At 39.5% G+C, this 16,883-nt stretch overlaps 2 protein-coding genes across 10 annotated transcripts in view; both read right to left on the bottom strand.

Moving 5' to 3' along the window:
• The window catches only part of Cwf19l2 (CWF19 like cell cycle control factor 2), a 52,802-nt gene extending 50,442 nt beyond the window's left edge, over positions 1-2,360 (bottom strand). For 2 of the 5 annotated variants that reach the window (XM_040735674.1, XM_040735673.1), the window contains exons 1-2: positions 2,191-2,360; positions 69-179 (exon numbers count right to left, since the gene is read on the bottom strand). In XM_040735674.1, coding sequence (XP_040591608.1) covers positions 69-179; positions 2,191-2,283 — 204 coding nt within the window. In that variant the 5' untranslated portion in view covers positions 2,284-2,360. The remainder of the gene's footprint in view (positions 1-68; positions 180-2,190) is intronic. The other 3 variants (XM_040735671.1, XM_040735672.1, XM_040735670.1) reach the window with 2 other exon arrangements.
• An 11,413-nt stretch (positions 2,361-13,773) lies between these two features.
• The window catches only part of Alkbh8 (alkB homolog 8, tRNA methyltransferase), a 48,706-nt gene continuing 45,596 nt past the window's right edge, over positions 13,774-16,883 (bottom strand). For all 5 annotated transcript variants that reach the window (XM_040735577.1, XM_040735576.1, XM_040735578.1 and 2 more), the window contains one exon: positions 13,774-15,559. In XM_040735577.1, coding sequence (XP_040591511.1) covers positions 15,011-15,559 — 549 coding nt within the window. In that variant the 3' untranslated portion in view covers positions 13,774-15,010. The remainder of the gene's footprint in view (positions 15,560-16,883) is intronic.

Genomic DNA, 16,883 nt, shown 5'->3' with positions numbered 1-16,883 from the left:
TCTAAAAATACAAGATCAAGAAAACAAGTCCTACCATTATCACGTCAAAGAGCTCTGTTACTATTCACCTGTGAGAACTGTTCAATCCGCTCATTTACATCAGGTAGCATCCATGTGTCCTCACCTCGAAGTTGCCTAAGTTCTTTACGCCTTTGTTCTTTTTCAAAATTACTTTTGGCCTATAACAAAAGGATACAAAAGACAATTTCACAATTAATATAACTGCTTTTCAAATACAAAAAGAAAACTTGGTAGCACTTTCATACAAAGATTCCTAGTTAATAAAATGGTTTATTCTTGACAATAAATTTGCTTCTACTAGTATTGGAAAACTTTTTTTAATCCTAACAATACCTTTTCTTTGGGACTACAAGCCTTCAGTAAATCTGGGTACGAATCGCACATAGTCTCCTGTCCAGGACCAGCCTATGTCCTCCTTTCTCCCTGTCTCAAACATGACTTGGAATCACTTTAACCTTCATCATCCCTGTAACAATTCTTTAGACTTTTGCAACAGTTATAAAGCTGACTTTTTTCCATGCCTTCAACGGGCAATATCTGTACCCCAATATTTTGTCTGAGAAGAAAAAAAAAGCTTCTTAAAAAGAAAGGATCATATTGCTAGTTTCTAGTCAACAGTCAACAAATGCCAAACAATGCAAGGTTTTCCCAAGAAGTTTCTTCTGCTTTCTCATGTACCTCTCAAATATCAAAGCTGAGTTTGGTCCCATATGTAGATCCCTATAAAATTCATCACAGTTTACAAAGAGTTTCCTCCTAGAACTTCTGGAAATACCAGGCAGATAATAATGAAGAATATTATCATACCTACCTTGAGATCAATGAATAATCACAATGGTTTATTTGTCCAAGACTAGGTGCTCACTCACTCCCGTAAAGTGTGACTGGCCATTACTCATTCTTTCTGTCTTTTCTACTCTTTATATTCATTTAAACTTATTAAAAGTCTTTCCCCTTAAAAAAAACCCACCAAAAAAAATCATTACGAAACACTATTGTTTTTCAACTGCAAATTTGCCCTTTGTGCTGTCACAATCGGGAAAAACTTATCAGATAATTCAATAGTTTACTTTTTCCATTTTTATAAATTTCATACATGTCAATATTAGTAAGAATTCTGTTCCCAAACTTTTTTGGGGAGACACATATTCTGAGTCTCTTATGCCAAACAATGTTTCAATCAGTAGAGGATGGAACTGAAAGAAAGGAAGAATGCCCATTGGATTCAAATGTGTTTTCCAAGACATCGGAGGAAACGACTTGGACTACGACAAAGTTGGTGTCTTCATAGAAACTGGGCAATCCACACTCACACCACAAGGATATTTGCTCAACTATGCTCATGGTAGCATTATTTGTAATAGCCAGAACCTGGAATCAACATAGATGCCCCTCAACCAAAGAATGGATAAGGAAAATATGGTACATTTAGACATTGGAAATCAAAAAAAAAAAAACCGAAAAACATAACAAACAAAAAAAATGACATCTTGAAATCTGAAGGCAAATGGATGGAACTAGAAAAAACAAAACAAAACATCCTGAGTGAGATAACCCAGACCCAGAAAGACAAATATGTACTCACTTATAAGTGGATATCAGATTTAAAGCAAAGGACAACCAGCCTACAGGCCACAAGCCCTGAGAACCTAGAGGACCCTAGGAGAGACATACATAGATCCGCCTAGGAAGGGAAAATAGACAAGATCTCCTAAGTAAATTGGAAGAGTAGGGGACAGGGGAGGGAGGGGGGATATGTGTTGCTCATTTTTTTTTTTTAATGGCAAAAGAGACAACGAAACCGAGCGATCCAGGCGGCAGAAATATCAAGAATATTTGACGCAAAAGCTCAGGAACCCAGTAACATCTCTCTCTCTGCAAAGAGAGTGCGCAAACGGAGCGGGACACAGCATTTAGGGGAAAAACAGACCGCAGCCTGGCGTGACGAATATCGACGTGAGGAGAGGCGTGAGGCGTAGGTGGGCTGCTTCCCAGGAGTGTCAAGTCCTACAATTCTAAATAACTTTCCGAGATCTAAGATAAAAAACCAGAGCATTTCAAGAACGAAAGACGGATTCTCTGGAAAAGGGCTGGCCTAGAATGCAGGAAGCGCTCGGTGCAAGCCTCGGCTTTACAAGGAAGAAAGAAAACCCTCCACAGCGGAGGTACCTGGCGTAACACTTCGGCCCGGGCAATTCGCGTCTGTTCTTTTCGCTCTTCGATACTCCTAGCGCTTTCAAACCTTCCACCCAACGCCGCCATAGTTGTAGCTATCGTAAAGCGAGGAAGCCGTCGGGAAACCTCAATTTACGACTGTCGCAATCCAAGAACCAAATCCGCATTTCAGAGCAGTAGGGAAGGGCCGTTTCTATGCCAACGGAGCAGGCGCAGATTGAAAGTCTGTCAGCAAAAGGTTTGACCGAACCTTGAAAGTCCCCCGCACAGCTGACGTTTTAGGTGTGCTTCATTCGTTAAACGCTGAGTTAATAATCAACACGCGTAATTATGCACCCTGCACTATATAGCTCCTGTCTTACCGAGACTCTTAAAAATACTCCAGTAAATTAGAGTTCTAGAAGTTAATTAAACCCAGACGTCTACGTTCTTGCCTGACTTCTTGTGATGGTGCACCAGGCTAAAGGGAAGCTAATCAGAAAGTCAGGAGGACCTGGGGGAAAAGGAAAAAAAAAATTGCTCTTCAGATTCAATATTTTTTGTTGATGGTGTCTTTAAATATAACGGAGTTGGAGCGATGGGTGGGGGGTTTGAGGTGCTAACTGCTCTTGCAAAGGACCTAAATTCATATCCAGAACTCACATGGAGGTTCACAACCAGACGTAGCTGTTTCCAGGGGACCCCACGCCCTCTTCTGGCCTCCACAGGCACTTCACCTCCTTGGTGTACTTACATAAAGGTGTACTTAACAAAACACTCACTATCTCACGATACACACACACACACACACACACACACACACACACACACACACTATAGAGGTTGAGAGTTAGTGTTGCAGGAAGAGTTCTCATCATTGGGTGTGAGATGCATTGAGTGTAAGGTTATCTCTCATAAAAGAAAACAAAACAAAACAGGGACCTCCTTGTTGTGTTTATTGTATCTTGCTTAAATAAATCTCTGTATCAAAATACTAGTCCTTATCTGTGCTACATTTGATTGGTTCACAGGGATGACAACAGGAAAGTTGAGATAAGGCATTTCTCTTTCCTCTTACCTCTGGCACCTCAGCAGAATGTAAAATGACAAACTTCAATGGTTACACCCCCATACCCTCCTCAAAGTGCTATTGTTTGATTTGACTCATTAGGTTTGGAAGGCTGCACCCTGTACAGATGTACCTGTCCATCAGAATTGAGAGTAACCAGCCAGTACAGAGCTGACTGGAAGGCCTGCTGCACCTGCTCACCTAATACCAAAGGCACCCAGAGGAGCGTACCATGAAATACTGCTAGCCAGTCTGTCTGGCGCTTCTCAGGAACCTGGCTTCTCTGTTGGTCAGAAGTGCTGTGAAAGTTCATTTTGTTGTTAAGAAGTATTGAAGAGGAAATGAAAACGTCGGGACACTAAAAACTATATTTTGATAATTTCCCTCCTTACCTTCTCTGTTCCGTATCCCAGTATGATGATGAGAGACCAGACAGATACTGTTACAGCTACAGTAGAGCTGCCTGACTGTTGACAAGCTGCCTGTATCTCCATTCACCCCATAGGGTTCACCTGCTCCAACTGCATAAAGAGAAACACGGGTAATGCCTGCATCTTGTTAGGCCTTGAGATGTCCTTATTGAGGACAGTCTAGGCTCAGATATGTTGAAACCTGGCCTTCTCGTCAATCCTAGACACGAGCCATGCACATGAGCCACCCTGTAGCTGTGTCTCTTGGATGTCTGTAATACACAAATTTGATGTAACTTGTAGATTACTGGAGAAACAATATAAGACCATTCATTGTACAGAGGATCAAGTCAGTCAATAAACTGTCCTACTGTTACAGCCTCAAAACAAATGTTGGGAAAAGAAAAATAATCAATGTACTTAGTTTATCTGGTGGAAAGATGTGTGATGAGTTAAAGATGCTACAAAGAACTTGTTTTTATAAATTTTCAAGGGAGTCTTTGAAAATTTTCCTTCCTCCTGATCACTTACATCTTAGTAGGAGGCCAATCATGGTTTAAAACACTAGTTATTGATAAATGAGTAAAACAAACATAAAATGTTAATATCCACTGTTTAATATTCTAAAAGCATGTGATCATATATACATACACTGCCTTGCTTGAAGAAGTGTCTGACAAAAGAAACAATATGGTCATTTGTAAACTCTCTTGTTCTAAAGAAAGCAGTTAGGTTCTGTAGACTAAAACTATGTAAATAAGCTATTTATACTAAAAATGGCACCCTTAACCTCATATATTAGAAAGGTTAATCATCAGGAAGTGGGACTATTTGAAAGGACTTAAGGATTAGGAGGAATGGCCCTGTTGGAATAGGTATGGCCTTGTCAGAGAAGTGTGTCCCTTGGGATGACCTTTGAACCCTCAAAAGCTCAAAAGCTCATGCCAGGTCTAGTGTCTTTCTGCCTGCAGATCAGGATGTAGCTCTCAGTTACCACTACATTATGCCACATTCCCTATGTAAATGATAATGGACACACCCTCTGAACTGTGGGCAGTCCTCCAATTAAATGTCTTCTTTTACGAGAATTGCCTTGGTTATGGTATCCTTCACAGCACTGTAACAGTGACTAAGGAAATATGTATAAATAAGGTTATTTTGTAACTGATGGCACACAGATTTTTCATTTAAGGAAATCTGCACTTGCATATGTAACACTCTGCAAAGAGAGGACCAAACACTACATTATCCAGGGCTCTGTGTCTAGTTTAAATTGAATTTTAAAGTAGAACATAGTCTCAATTATCTTTTCTACTGCTACATTAATTTTCCTTGTTTCAAATCCACATCCTTTCATTTTCTCTCTATTGAAGGCAGCAGTTATAGTTCTAACATCAGTAATAAAGGAATGAGAAGTTGTTGTTTACAGGATTCATTGCAAAAGAATTAGAAGTTACTCAGAGTCCAGTTAAGGTCTGAGATTTTTAGGTTTTATACAACTCACTTGGGCAGCATTGCAGAAAATCAGAGAGGGGTGAATCTTGAGGCAGGAGAAAAATGACATGAAATGTTTGGGAACAGCCATCAGAAAAGGTTGATGAACCAAAGCACATGGAGTGATAATGAACAATTCAAAACACAATCAACCCACAGCCTGAAATTCTGAGGTGCAGACTGTATGTGGTACAGAGTTTAAGGAAGGGAGTCATCAATAAACCCGGGGCATCTAAAGGAAGAACGTTGAATACCTAGTTAGGAGAGCAGGCCCTCTGGGAGGCCTTAATGAGTTATTATTACTGCTAAGTAAAACATGATATAGAGATGTATGCTTTAGATTAAAGTACATATCAAGAATCTAAAACAGGGTTGTCACTAAAAAGAATGAAATATTTTAAGCTACTGAAATGATACAAAATTTACTTAGAGTAACCTAAGAAAAGGGAGAATTTGTTAAAAATATATTTTGGTAGTAATTTTAGCGGCACACTAGGTAAAGGGGAGGTACTGGTTTGGTTTACTCTAGAAATTAGCCAACATCGCTGTACTCATGACATGGCTGCACTTCAACATCCATATACTTTCTATATTGAACAAGATGAGCTATAATGGGGTATGGTAGAAATCACCATACCAGTCTCTAAGAAAATACACCCCTGCAGCACTCACTACAGGTAGTGCTAATCTCTACTATCTTTGCAGGCATGTGATCATGGCTTTGCCTTACTTCTTCCATTAGGAAGTTTGTTCCAGTGGCTTCCAGATGACCTTAAATATTAAGATAGGATACTTCATAGTTCAGAGAAACTGAGCCAGTTTTTGAGTATTTCCATACCAATTATGCATCTCAGAACTGGGGAAATAACCACCGTCTGGACTGAAGAATCCAACAGACCCACTGTTAGATGCAACTGAGCTAAGCTCCACTGATGATCTACCGTCCTTAAGCCTTGAGTTTCTTAAAATGAGACCCAGTTCAGAGCCAGTATATAGTCATGCCCCATTATCTGCTTACTTCTTTGTATCTAATCCAGTTACCCTGCTTGAAAGCTATAATCCCTTTTCAGTCTCATGTGAGAAAGCTTAACTGGGTAGGTTTCAGGAAGTGTAGCATGTTCCTTCATTAAAGAAACCCAGTCTTGTTTGCTGCATTCAAAGAGTCTTTGAATAACTAACTCTAGGAGCAAAGTCACCTGTTTTGGTGATTAGAACCCGTTTGTTTCATACAAATCAAGCAAAAATCTAATACATTCTTATTTAATTATTTTGTAGGGACACCAGCATGAACTAGAAGATGTGAACTAGACAAATCCACAAAGACATCTTTGTATATTCAAAGCTATAGGATCTTCTGCCACTAACTCTGGGACTACTCAAAATTGTATGAACATAAGCAGAGGGAGATCACATCTGTTAACTTTGTAGAAGCTGACAGATAAATAGATATTCTACACATATGCCTGCACCAAGTGTTACATATTCACAAGGCCTCTACAGATTATTCATGGATCACAAGTAAAGAGAACGTTCATTCACTCAACATAATTCTCTCAGCATATATTAACATTTTGGATAGGTTTACGCGCTTTCTTTTATGGAATACTTTATAGCTTTGAGCACCATCCTTGCTCAACGGCTATAATAATCTTTACAGTATTGTTTCAATTTTTGTATATGTGCTGCTGAGTCCAGCATATCTTTTATTTTCTGAAAAACAAACAAACAAAAAAAAACCTTTCCTTTCTAGAGACTAAAAGACTAAAAGTCAGGTATCACAGAGGAGAGAAAAAAAAGGATAAATCAAAGTTGCATTTGGACTGAAGAATGAAGGATGGCAGAGTAGACATTCTTTAAAAGGCATTAGTTGCTTGTTATTCATTTCTTATAAATCAATGAAACCTTCACTTGCTTTTTTCAAAAGTAGTAATTTTGTGGTCTGAAATGACATCTTATATTTTTGGCTTTCTTTTTCCATCCACACTTAATCGTTTTCTTTCTTCTTTTGTTTTTGTAAAGGTTAAGGCAATCTATAAATAGTCACATCAGGTAAGGTAGCAAGAAAACTTGGAGCAACCTTTCCTTTTCACGACTTTCCCCCTTCTTTCCTGCAGCATGTCTGGCTCTTCTTAGGGAAGTATCTTCTTTTGGTGATTTACTAAAAATAAAGCCACATCAGTTACTTGTATTCCTGCTGCCCACACGATTTGGAGTCCCTTAACGTGTGCATCTGTCTCAACCTAGCGGTCCCCAAAGAAGTTTGTGATGACAATTTTTGCACTGTGTTCTGTTTACTCCTATTTTCACACACAGATTGCACAGCCTACTGCTCAGCAATGGAGGGAATATCCAAACTTAAAGCGATTGTTGGGGTTGTTGGCAGATGCACTATCTGGAAGATAAGCTTGGGGCAGCACCATAGGAGCCTCAAGCCAGGTATCACAGAGGAGAAAAAAAAAGATAAATCAAAATTGCATTTGGACTGAAGAATGGCAGCCCTGGAAAACAGAGTATAGGAACCACAGAGAAGTTCTACACATTAATGTGGGGGCATTGTGGGCCCCTTTTATTCTCTCACAACACATCCAACTCACCAGAAATTCTTGGCTTTCTATGTCCAAACCCATAATCCAAAGCATACTGTTCTCCTATGTCCAATACTACCATGTTGACTATAACAAGCCAATACTCACCTATAATCTGGACTTTGTTAAAAGATTCTCATCCCTTTACTGTCCAATCTTCACACAGCAGCCAAAATCCCCTTCAAAGTGGATCTCACCATGTCATTTGTTTCAAAGAGCTTGCAATCTCAAATGATAGCCAACCATGTTTTGGCGTATCCTACATTGCCTCTGACCTTATCTCCAACTATGTTTTTCTGGCCACGTGTCTTATCTGTTAAAACCACGGCTGTTTAAACTGCAGTTTTTCCAAGATGGCGGGCGTAAGCGTGACTCCAGCTCACCACCTCAGTCTATGCTGACCTCCAGCAAAAGCTGACGGCTTGGAGATGTGGTCACTGCTACTTCCAGCTGTATGTACACACCTTTAAATTGTTAGCAGAGCCTCATAAAAGAACATTGCTGTTTTTTGCTTATGCTGAGTCAGGAAGACTCCCTTAGGTGAGCCACATGAGTTTGCTTGTTGCTAGCAAAACAGAGCCCACCTGAGAAAAAATGCTGCCACCAAGAAGCTGTGCTTCTCTCCGTTCCTTTTTTCTAAAACTCCTTTTAATTCCTTGTCATTCTACGTGGAAATTCAATCTCACATGCTGACACAATTATGTAGAGTGAAGCCTTCCCACCCTCCTGGTTCCAGAGCCGCATCAGTCCCAAATGAACACACAGGAGGCTATATTAATTATGAAGCTGTTGGCCGTTTGTTTGGTTCTTACTGGGTATCTCATAACTGTTAATCTAAGTATTTCTCTTACCGGAGAAAGGGTCCGGACCTCTTATTCCTATGATGGCTACATGATGTCTCTCTGTGTTTCTCCTTCCCAGAGTCCTCCTCAACTCCTAGTCCCACCTATCTTGCTTCCCTATTGGCCAACAACCAATAAGAGACAGATTTCAGAATGGCATCTCCCATCATACACATGTCCATTATAAAAAGTAAAATTTTAATGTAACTGGCACACATCTTCCTATATATTTAAATGATCTTTAGTTTACTTCTAATACTTAACACAATATAAATATGCTACCTATGTAGTGTCACAGTTTCATTAGTGTATTAGATGTGTTCTTTAGAGTAATGTAACCAACAATAATATACATTTATTATAAAGTGGGTATTGGTTAGATTGGCTACTCGATAGGTACTGGACGGTTTAACTGGCCATCCACATACTGGAAAAACAGAGAAACCATGAAGCAGACACAGCAATCCCTGGAGACTCACAAATTCAATCAACATTGGAAAGCAAAAGAAGTTTCCAGCAAGGAAGGCAACAGCAGTGACAGACACAATGACAAAGAAACAGGAAGGCATGTAGGTGAAACGATTTTTTCCTCAGACTGCGTTTCATCTGGGATGCCTACAGGAAGGTGCTGTCCATTTTGAGAAAGTGTTCCCCCCAGGACAATGTACTCACAGACATAACCAAAAGTCTGTCTGTCTCTCAGCGACTCTAAATCCTTTCAAGAAAGCAAGACCAAGCATCATGGCTGCAGGAGGTATACTCTGAGAGAATGTGTGTGCATGCTCAGCCCAGATAAAATTATTCCTAATGTTTTTGGTCTACAGTTGGTTGTATCTGTGAACACATGGCAGTAATTCTCATTCTTTGTTTCAGTGACAGGTCTTACTTACAGTTCTTCATTTTAGCCTTTACTTTAGAATTTTACACTGTATTTTTCCTCTATCGGAAATTCTATTTCCCCGCGTAAGTACATAACTAACTTCTCAACCTCAGTCACATTTAAATGTCACCTTATAAAGAACCATCCACACCTTTACAGAAGTTAGAATTTATCAGCTCTCTCACTCTCTTAACTTCTTTATCTGCTCTACTTCTTTTCTCTGTGAAGAGAAAAAGGTCACATCAGAACATGATGTATACTTATTGATTATGATCTATTCTGAAATAGTCCATTGAGTATAATACACCACTCTCTTCAAAAAGAATTACACCTGAGGTGCAACAGGCAATCAGTGAATTAACAATGATAGAACGATAGAGGTACATTAATGAATGTCCATGACAAACTGACTACACTCCAAGATCGCTGAGGAAAGATGGAAACTCCATGGCTTCCAGGTGAACTCGTAGGGTAGGAGAAGAAGATAGAGCAAATTGGTATTTACTGTCTACTATGTAATAAGTACAATGTTTGAACTTGTCATGCTCTTTCATGTAATAAATCCATTCAAAGAAGGCACAAGTGAGTATTATCATTTTCTCTTTCAGATATGTATTTGCCAGATTTTCACAGCTACTGTGGTGGTGTTCAGTTTTAAATACATTTAGCTTGAAAATATTGTCGTAAAAATGTATACTTTCTGTGGCAGTGATAAAACACCATGGGAAAAAGGAACTTATAGGACGAATTTATTTTGTCCTACAGTTCCACTGGAATAGAGTTCATTATGGCAGTGGGTGGCTGCAGTAGGGAGGTAAGGGATCATATCTCAGAAACACACAAGAGAGAACAAGCAGGAAATGGGGCAAGGTCATAAATCCTTAAGGCCCTCCTACATGCTTCCTCCAGCAAACCTCCACACTGTAGCCATTCCATAAGCCCCACCCCCAACCCCAAATAGCACCACCAACCTGGGACCAAGGAGTTAACACACAAGCCTGTGGTGGGACATTTCTCTTTCAGATCACAACACCAAACTAGACAAATTTACATCAGCTCAGGCATAGGCATGAAGGTATGTAGGAAGTCAGAAGCTAAAAAACCAAAGCATGCTCACACCTGACACCAGATAATGACAACTTATATTTTCACAACTTCAGTTAAAATTCTTTAAGCTTGTAAAACATGAATTAAATTGAATAGGCCCATTATTGTTTCTTAGCCTTTTATCTCACAGGGTTCTTATTTGAACAGGCTCCATCCAAAAATCATAGTTTTAAAAGTATATGCAGACAGCCAATACTTCTAATCAAATTATTGCTCTGCTCATCTCCCAGATGCTTTCATTCAAAAGCTGATATACCGTAAAATAATGAACTATGATACACAATACATCATGGTATCTTGATATTCTCTTGAGATCATATCCTTCATTAAATAAAGAAAAACAATTCTTCAGAATTATAGTTATAACTGACAAAACCTGTGAGTTATAGTTTATATTTTCTCTTGCTTTATAAAAATTGTTTTTTGAAGAAATTTAAAGGTTGTTTACTAGAGACTTTAGGAGAAGGTTACCAAGACTTTCACACTAGCAGTTGTTTAGTCTCAAGGAAATGCCAGTCACAAAGGTAGGGGTAGGTAGCCTGAAGCTGCTGGAAGTAACAACAACAAAAAACCCTAAAAACACTTCTTAATTCTAGTGGTGGAAACATGAAGTAAGTTGCATTTAGGTCCTGCAGAGACAATGAACTTACATTTTACTATACTCTTGATGGACACCCAAGGATGCCGTTTCAAGGAAGAAGAAATGATGAAAATGATACACAGAAGAGATTTACCTTATTTTTCTGTTTTACTCTTTTGACAGTCTCACTATGTAATGATAGCCAGTTTTGACCTCTGGGGCTCAGACTGCTGAGCAGACAACACTTATGCCTACCTTTAAGTTTCTTTCTAAAATATCCAAGAATAAAGAAATATTCCAATTAGCCTAAAGAGTCAATCAATATAAATTGTAAGAAATTTTCTTCTTATGGTCAATCAGCATAGCTAAGTTGTTTACCTCTAAACTTAAATTCACAAACAAAATATTCAAATTTTGATTTAGGACCAGGTAATGATGGGGAATGTCCTTCTGTATGCTTTGAATATGTTTCTCTTATTGGTTGATGAATAAAACACTGATTGGCCAGTAGCCAGGCAGGAAATACAGGCGGGGCTACCAGACTAGGAAAATTCCGAGAAAATAAAGTCAGAGAGGAGATGTCAGAGACACCAAGTAGTCACTGAAAGAGTAACATGCTGGAGCATTATGGGTAAGCCACAGTGTCATGGCACCTGTAAGCCTAAGATCATGTGCAAATATACAGATTAATAGATATGGGTTAATAACTGAGAGTGCTAGTCAATAAGAAGCCTAAGCCATCGGCCAAACAGTTTATTATTAATATAAGCCTCTGTGTGTTTATTTGGGATTACAGGGCTACAGGTCCTGGTGGGACAGGAACTCCATCTTTAAGCTAGTGTCTTTTTTCTCTCTCTCTTGCTCTTTCTCATTTTCCCCTCCCTCCCTTCCTTCTTTTTTGAGTCAGGGTTTCTCTGAGTAGCTCTTGCTGTACTGGAACTTGCTCTGTGGACCAGAATGGCTTCAAATTTACAAAGATCCTCCTGCCTCTGCCTCCTGAGTGTTGGGATTAGAGGTGTAAGCCAATGCCACCTGACTTTATATCTGTTTTTTTAAAATGTATTTAGTCAAATGTGGTGGCACATGAATTTAATTCCAGCACTTGGCAGAGGAGATCAGATCTCTACAGGTTCAAAACCAGCCTGATCATTTTAGTTCCATGATAGCCAGAATTACAAAGTGAGATCCCATCTCAAAAAAAAAGTATACATATATATATATGTAGTGTGTGTGTGTGTTCCTGTGTATACATGTGTATACAAAGGTCAGAAGACAATTTAGACAATTTGTGGGATTCTGTTTTCACCTTCTATCATGTGGGTCCTAGGAACTGAACCCAGGGTATTAGGATTGATGGCAAACAACTGTATCAACTAAGCATCTTACTGGTCCTTATGTTCCTTTAATAGAGTGGTTCTCAACTTGCCTAATGATTCAATTCTTTAATACCATCCCTCATATTGTAGTGACTCCCAACCATAAATTTATTTTCATTGCTACTTCATAACTGCAAGTTTGCTACTGTTATGAATACTAAAGTAAATATCTAATATTTTTGATAGTCTTAGGAGATTCCTGTGAAAGTGTGGTTTGGCTGCTAAGGAGTCATGACCCACAGGTTAAGAACTGCTGCTTTAATATATAAACAACATCTTAATTTTTCAATATGCACACACACACACACACACACACACACACACACATATATATATATATATATATATATATATATATATTTAAATTATACTTAGGCTACTGTGGTGGTACCTATAATCCCAGGTCTGAGGAGGTGAAAGCAGGAAAATCAGGTATATAGCAAGATTGAAGCCAACCTGGACTACCTGATATCCTTGTGAAAAATAGAAAAGAAAATGAATATTGTATATGCAAATAGAAGTCTCATTTGAAAGGGCCCTACTACAATTTTTAATTTGTTAATTATAAACATTTTTTAATCAAGTGATGGTCTTAAAACATGTACATGTTCCTTTTTTTTCCTTTTTTATTTAAATTAGAAACAAGCTTGTTTTACATGACAATCCCAGTTCCCTCTCCCTTCCCTCCTCCCCTGTCTCCCACCAATCCTTATCCCACCCCCTTTCTGCTCCCCAGAGAGGGTGAGGCCTTCCATGGGGAATCTACAAAGTCTGTCACATCATTTGGAGCAGGGTCTAGGCCCTCCCCCATGTGTCTAGGCTGAAAGAGTATCCCTCTATGGGGAATGGGCTCTCAAAGTCCCTTCATATACTAGGGATAAATACTGATCTACTGCCATAGGCCCCATAGACTGTCCAGGCCTCTCAACTGACACTCACGGTCAGGAGGTCTGGGTTGGTCCAATGCTGGTTTCCCAGCTATCAGACTGGGGTCCCATGAGCCCCCCCTTGTTCAGTCAGCTGTTTCTATGGGTTTCTTCAGCCTGGTCTTGACCCCTTTGCTCATCACTCCGCCCTCTCTACAACTGGATTCCAGGAGTTTGGCTCAGTGCTTAGCTGTGGGTGTCTGCCTTTGCTTCCATCAGCTGTTGGATGAAGGCTCTAGGATGGCATATAAGGCAGTCATCAATCTCATTATCAGGGAAGGGCATTTAAGGTAGCCTCTCCACTATTGCTTAGATTTTTAGTTGGGGTCCATCTTTGTAGACCTCTGGACATTTCCCTAGTGCCAGATTTCTCTTTAGACCTATAATGGTTCCCTCAATTATGTTAACTCCCTTCTTTAAATTATGTTTTTTTTATATAAAAATCATAAAAGTTTCTCCCTGGTCAGCTCAGTCTGGCTAGATATTGATCCATCTTACTAGTAGTAGCCAAGAACATGCTTTTGGTTTCACTTACTAGATAAAAATGCCTTCATTCTTCCTGGATTGTGACAAAATATGAATAAGGAAAAACAGCCAATTGTGACTGAAAGAGCAAAGTTTGGTATGGCTGATAACATTTTAATTTTTTCAATTTAACTGTTAAAGGGAATTATTTGAGTTGTCTTCAGAGCTTAGACCAATAGATCAGGAATAGTAATTCCTGGTAATAAATCAGTCAGGATTGGTAGTTATTTCAGTCATGAAAAAGCAATCTTTGCTCAAAGGTTAATATACCTTTCAGCCTCCAGTTCACTTTTTTTTTTAACCATGGCATTTATGATTACCATGAACACAATATTCACTTGTTTGTTTTGTCAACCTCCCTTTCTAGAAGGTAAGCGTCCTAGGCATAAGGGCTTTGCTCTTGTTTTCTGCTGGTTTGTGTTTGTGATAATGGGTATTAAATCCAGGGCTTCAAGTAGAAACACATAGTCTTTCAATGAGCTGCACCAAAACCTCCTTGTTCATAACTCCAATCCTAGTACATAGTAGTAAACAATAGGCAATTCATGATTATCTGTTCAATTAAGTTTCTCTTAAATCTGGCTAAAGTTTTACTGGCATCCACAATGTTCTAGAAAGATGCAGTGACAAAGTTACTATGATTATTTGGGAACAGGCAGTTGTAGATAAAACTTCAGATAATTTCCTATTGCCCAGAATTACTCATTTCATTAAATTATATAATTGCTTCATTATGATCCTACATAGTTTAGGATCTTTATAAACACTTTATAACAAAAGCTTATCTTCAAAATGCAGTACCCTTACACAAAGATCACATACTTTCCACAAGTTAATGCCAATCACTTTTAAATACCATACTTAAAAGGCATGTAACAGTAGCAGACAGAATGTTACCTAAGTAAACTCTGCTCTTAGCTCTCCTTTGGTAATGCCCCCCACCCCCAAGTTTCCTCGTTGATTAAAATGATAATTTAGCCTCCTTCTAAAAAACAAATAGGCATTTTCTTTCTTTACACTTGAATATGTTCACATAAATGATCAGAGCTTTTGAAGAACAACACACCAATTCCCTTGATCATAGTAGCTCTTCAGAATGCTAACATCACCCAGAGCCTGGCAGGAAGCCTCCAATTCTCCATCACAGAAAACATGGTAGTAACGATGAAACACGGGACTTGGGTCAGGGCATCCTGCTAAGCCAAATGGCTCAACAGTTTTGTCTTTACCAGGGTTTCCCTTGAGGTGCCAGGGAACCAACACATCTTGGGAATGAAAACAAGTCCTGTTTGTATGAACAGGAAGCTCAACTTTCCGTGGATTACATCCTTCCTCCTTGATGTTAACAGCGGAGGGGACAGATGATCCTGGGTCCTCACTGCCTCCGTCAGGCATGTGATTTACTGGCAGTCCTTCAGTAGATGTATCACTGTTTATCTCCTCTTCATCTTCATGGCTAGTTTTGCTCCCTTTAAGGTATGAGGACTTCTGATTTTTATATTCTTGTTCCATTGCCCAGACATATATGAGGGCCTGCCCTCCAGGTCTCAGGAGACGGGCAAGTTCTTGGAGAGCTGCCACTCTACGCTCCTAAAGAAAATTTAAAATGAAATGGCGGTCATTTATTAATCCAGAGAAGACAGAGGAAGTGAAAAATATAATTAAATTCAGGACTGTGTGGAGATGCCTCAAATTATACATAAAATATCTGCCTCAGGCACTGGCAAGCAAGCCTGCAGGCTAGACCTGAATGAATTTAATTTATAGTGTGGGAAATAGATTACAAGTAGAGAAGGAAGGAAGGAAGGAAGGAAGGAAGGAAGGAAGGAAGGAGGAAGGAAGGAAGGAAGGAAGGAAGATTCCCTGACCTGAAGACACAAGAAGCTGAGCACAAGGAAGTCAAAGCAGCTGGAATGCATGGGACAGAATCGCAGACAAAGGAGCAACTGCAGGGACTGCCTCCAAAGACTATTTGTGAAGTCCTCCCCAGGCATCTTCAAGTTCCCCACTGCATGAGCACTGGGTGAGACTCAAGAACCTCAGCAGGGATTGGAAAGCAAAGCAAAGGCTTCAGAAATCAAACAATGCTGGAGACAGAAGATGACCTTAGGGTGTTCAAGGTACAATGGCACAAATATAAACAAAGCTTATCTCGGAACCATAAGGAGGGTTAGAAACAATAGCTAAAACCTGGCCATAGTAGAGCACAAAGCCAATGCTTGAAGAATTAAGGCAATCAGCTTATATGTATTTGCTGGTCTTAATTTACTGCCCTTTGGGAGAGGACAGAAGAATCTATACTATTTTAAAAAATGTCCAGAATGAAATAATAACAATAATAGCAACACAGTAATAATAATAAACATGAGGTATATGAGTCAGAGGAAAAGACAGACTAGAAAAATAAACCCCCAAGCCAGAAGAAGGCACCAGGCGTCTATCTCTATCCCTTTCCACCTTGCTCCCTTTAGACAAATGGTCCTTTGAACTTAAAGCTAGCTAGACTGCCTGTGAGATTGCCAGCCAGTAACCCCCAAATCCTCCTGCCTCTCTCACCCCCAGCACTGGAGTTACAGGTGTGTGTGTGTGTGTGTGTGTGTGTGTGTGTGTGTGTGTGTGTGTGTGTGTGTATGAGAAAGGGGGAGGGTCCATGCCCAGCTTTTAAGTGGAGTTACAGGTGTGTGTGTGTGTGTGTATGTGTGTGTGTGTGTATGAGATGGGGGGGGGTCCATGTCCAGCTTTTAAGTGGGTACTAGGATGTTAACTATGGTCTTCATGCTTGCACAGAAAGTGTTCTGAACTACTGAATAACCTCTCTAATACCAGGAGTATTTTAGTATACATAAAAGAAAGGGTATATAACTACGAGAGAGAGAGAGAGAGAGAGAGAGAGAGAGAGAGAGAGAGAGAGAGA

Source organism: Mesocricetus auratus, unplaced genomic scaffold (assembly GCF_017639785.1).
Source record: "Mesocricetus auratus isolate SY011 unplaced genomic scaffold, BCM_Maur_2.0 Super-Scaffold_100047, whole genome shotgun sequence".
NCBI lineage: Eukaryota > Metazoa > Chordata > Mammalia > Rodentia > Cricetidae > Mesocricetus > Mesocricetus auratus.
The sequence above is the reverse complement of the archived record's forward strand: the minus strand, read 5'-3'. Positions and strand labels throughout refer to the sequence as shown.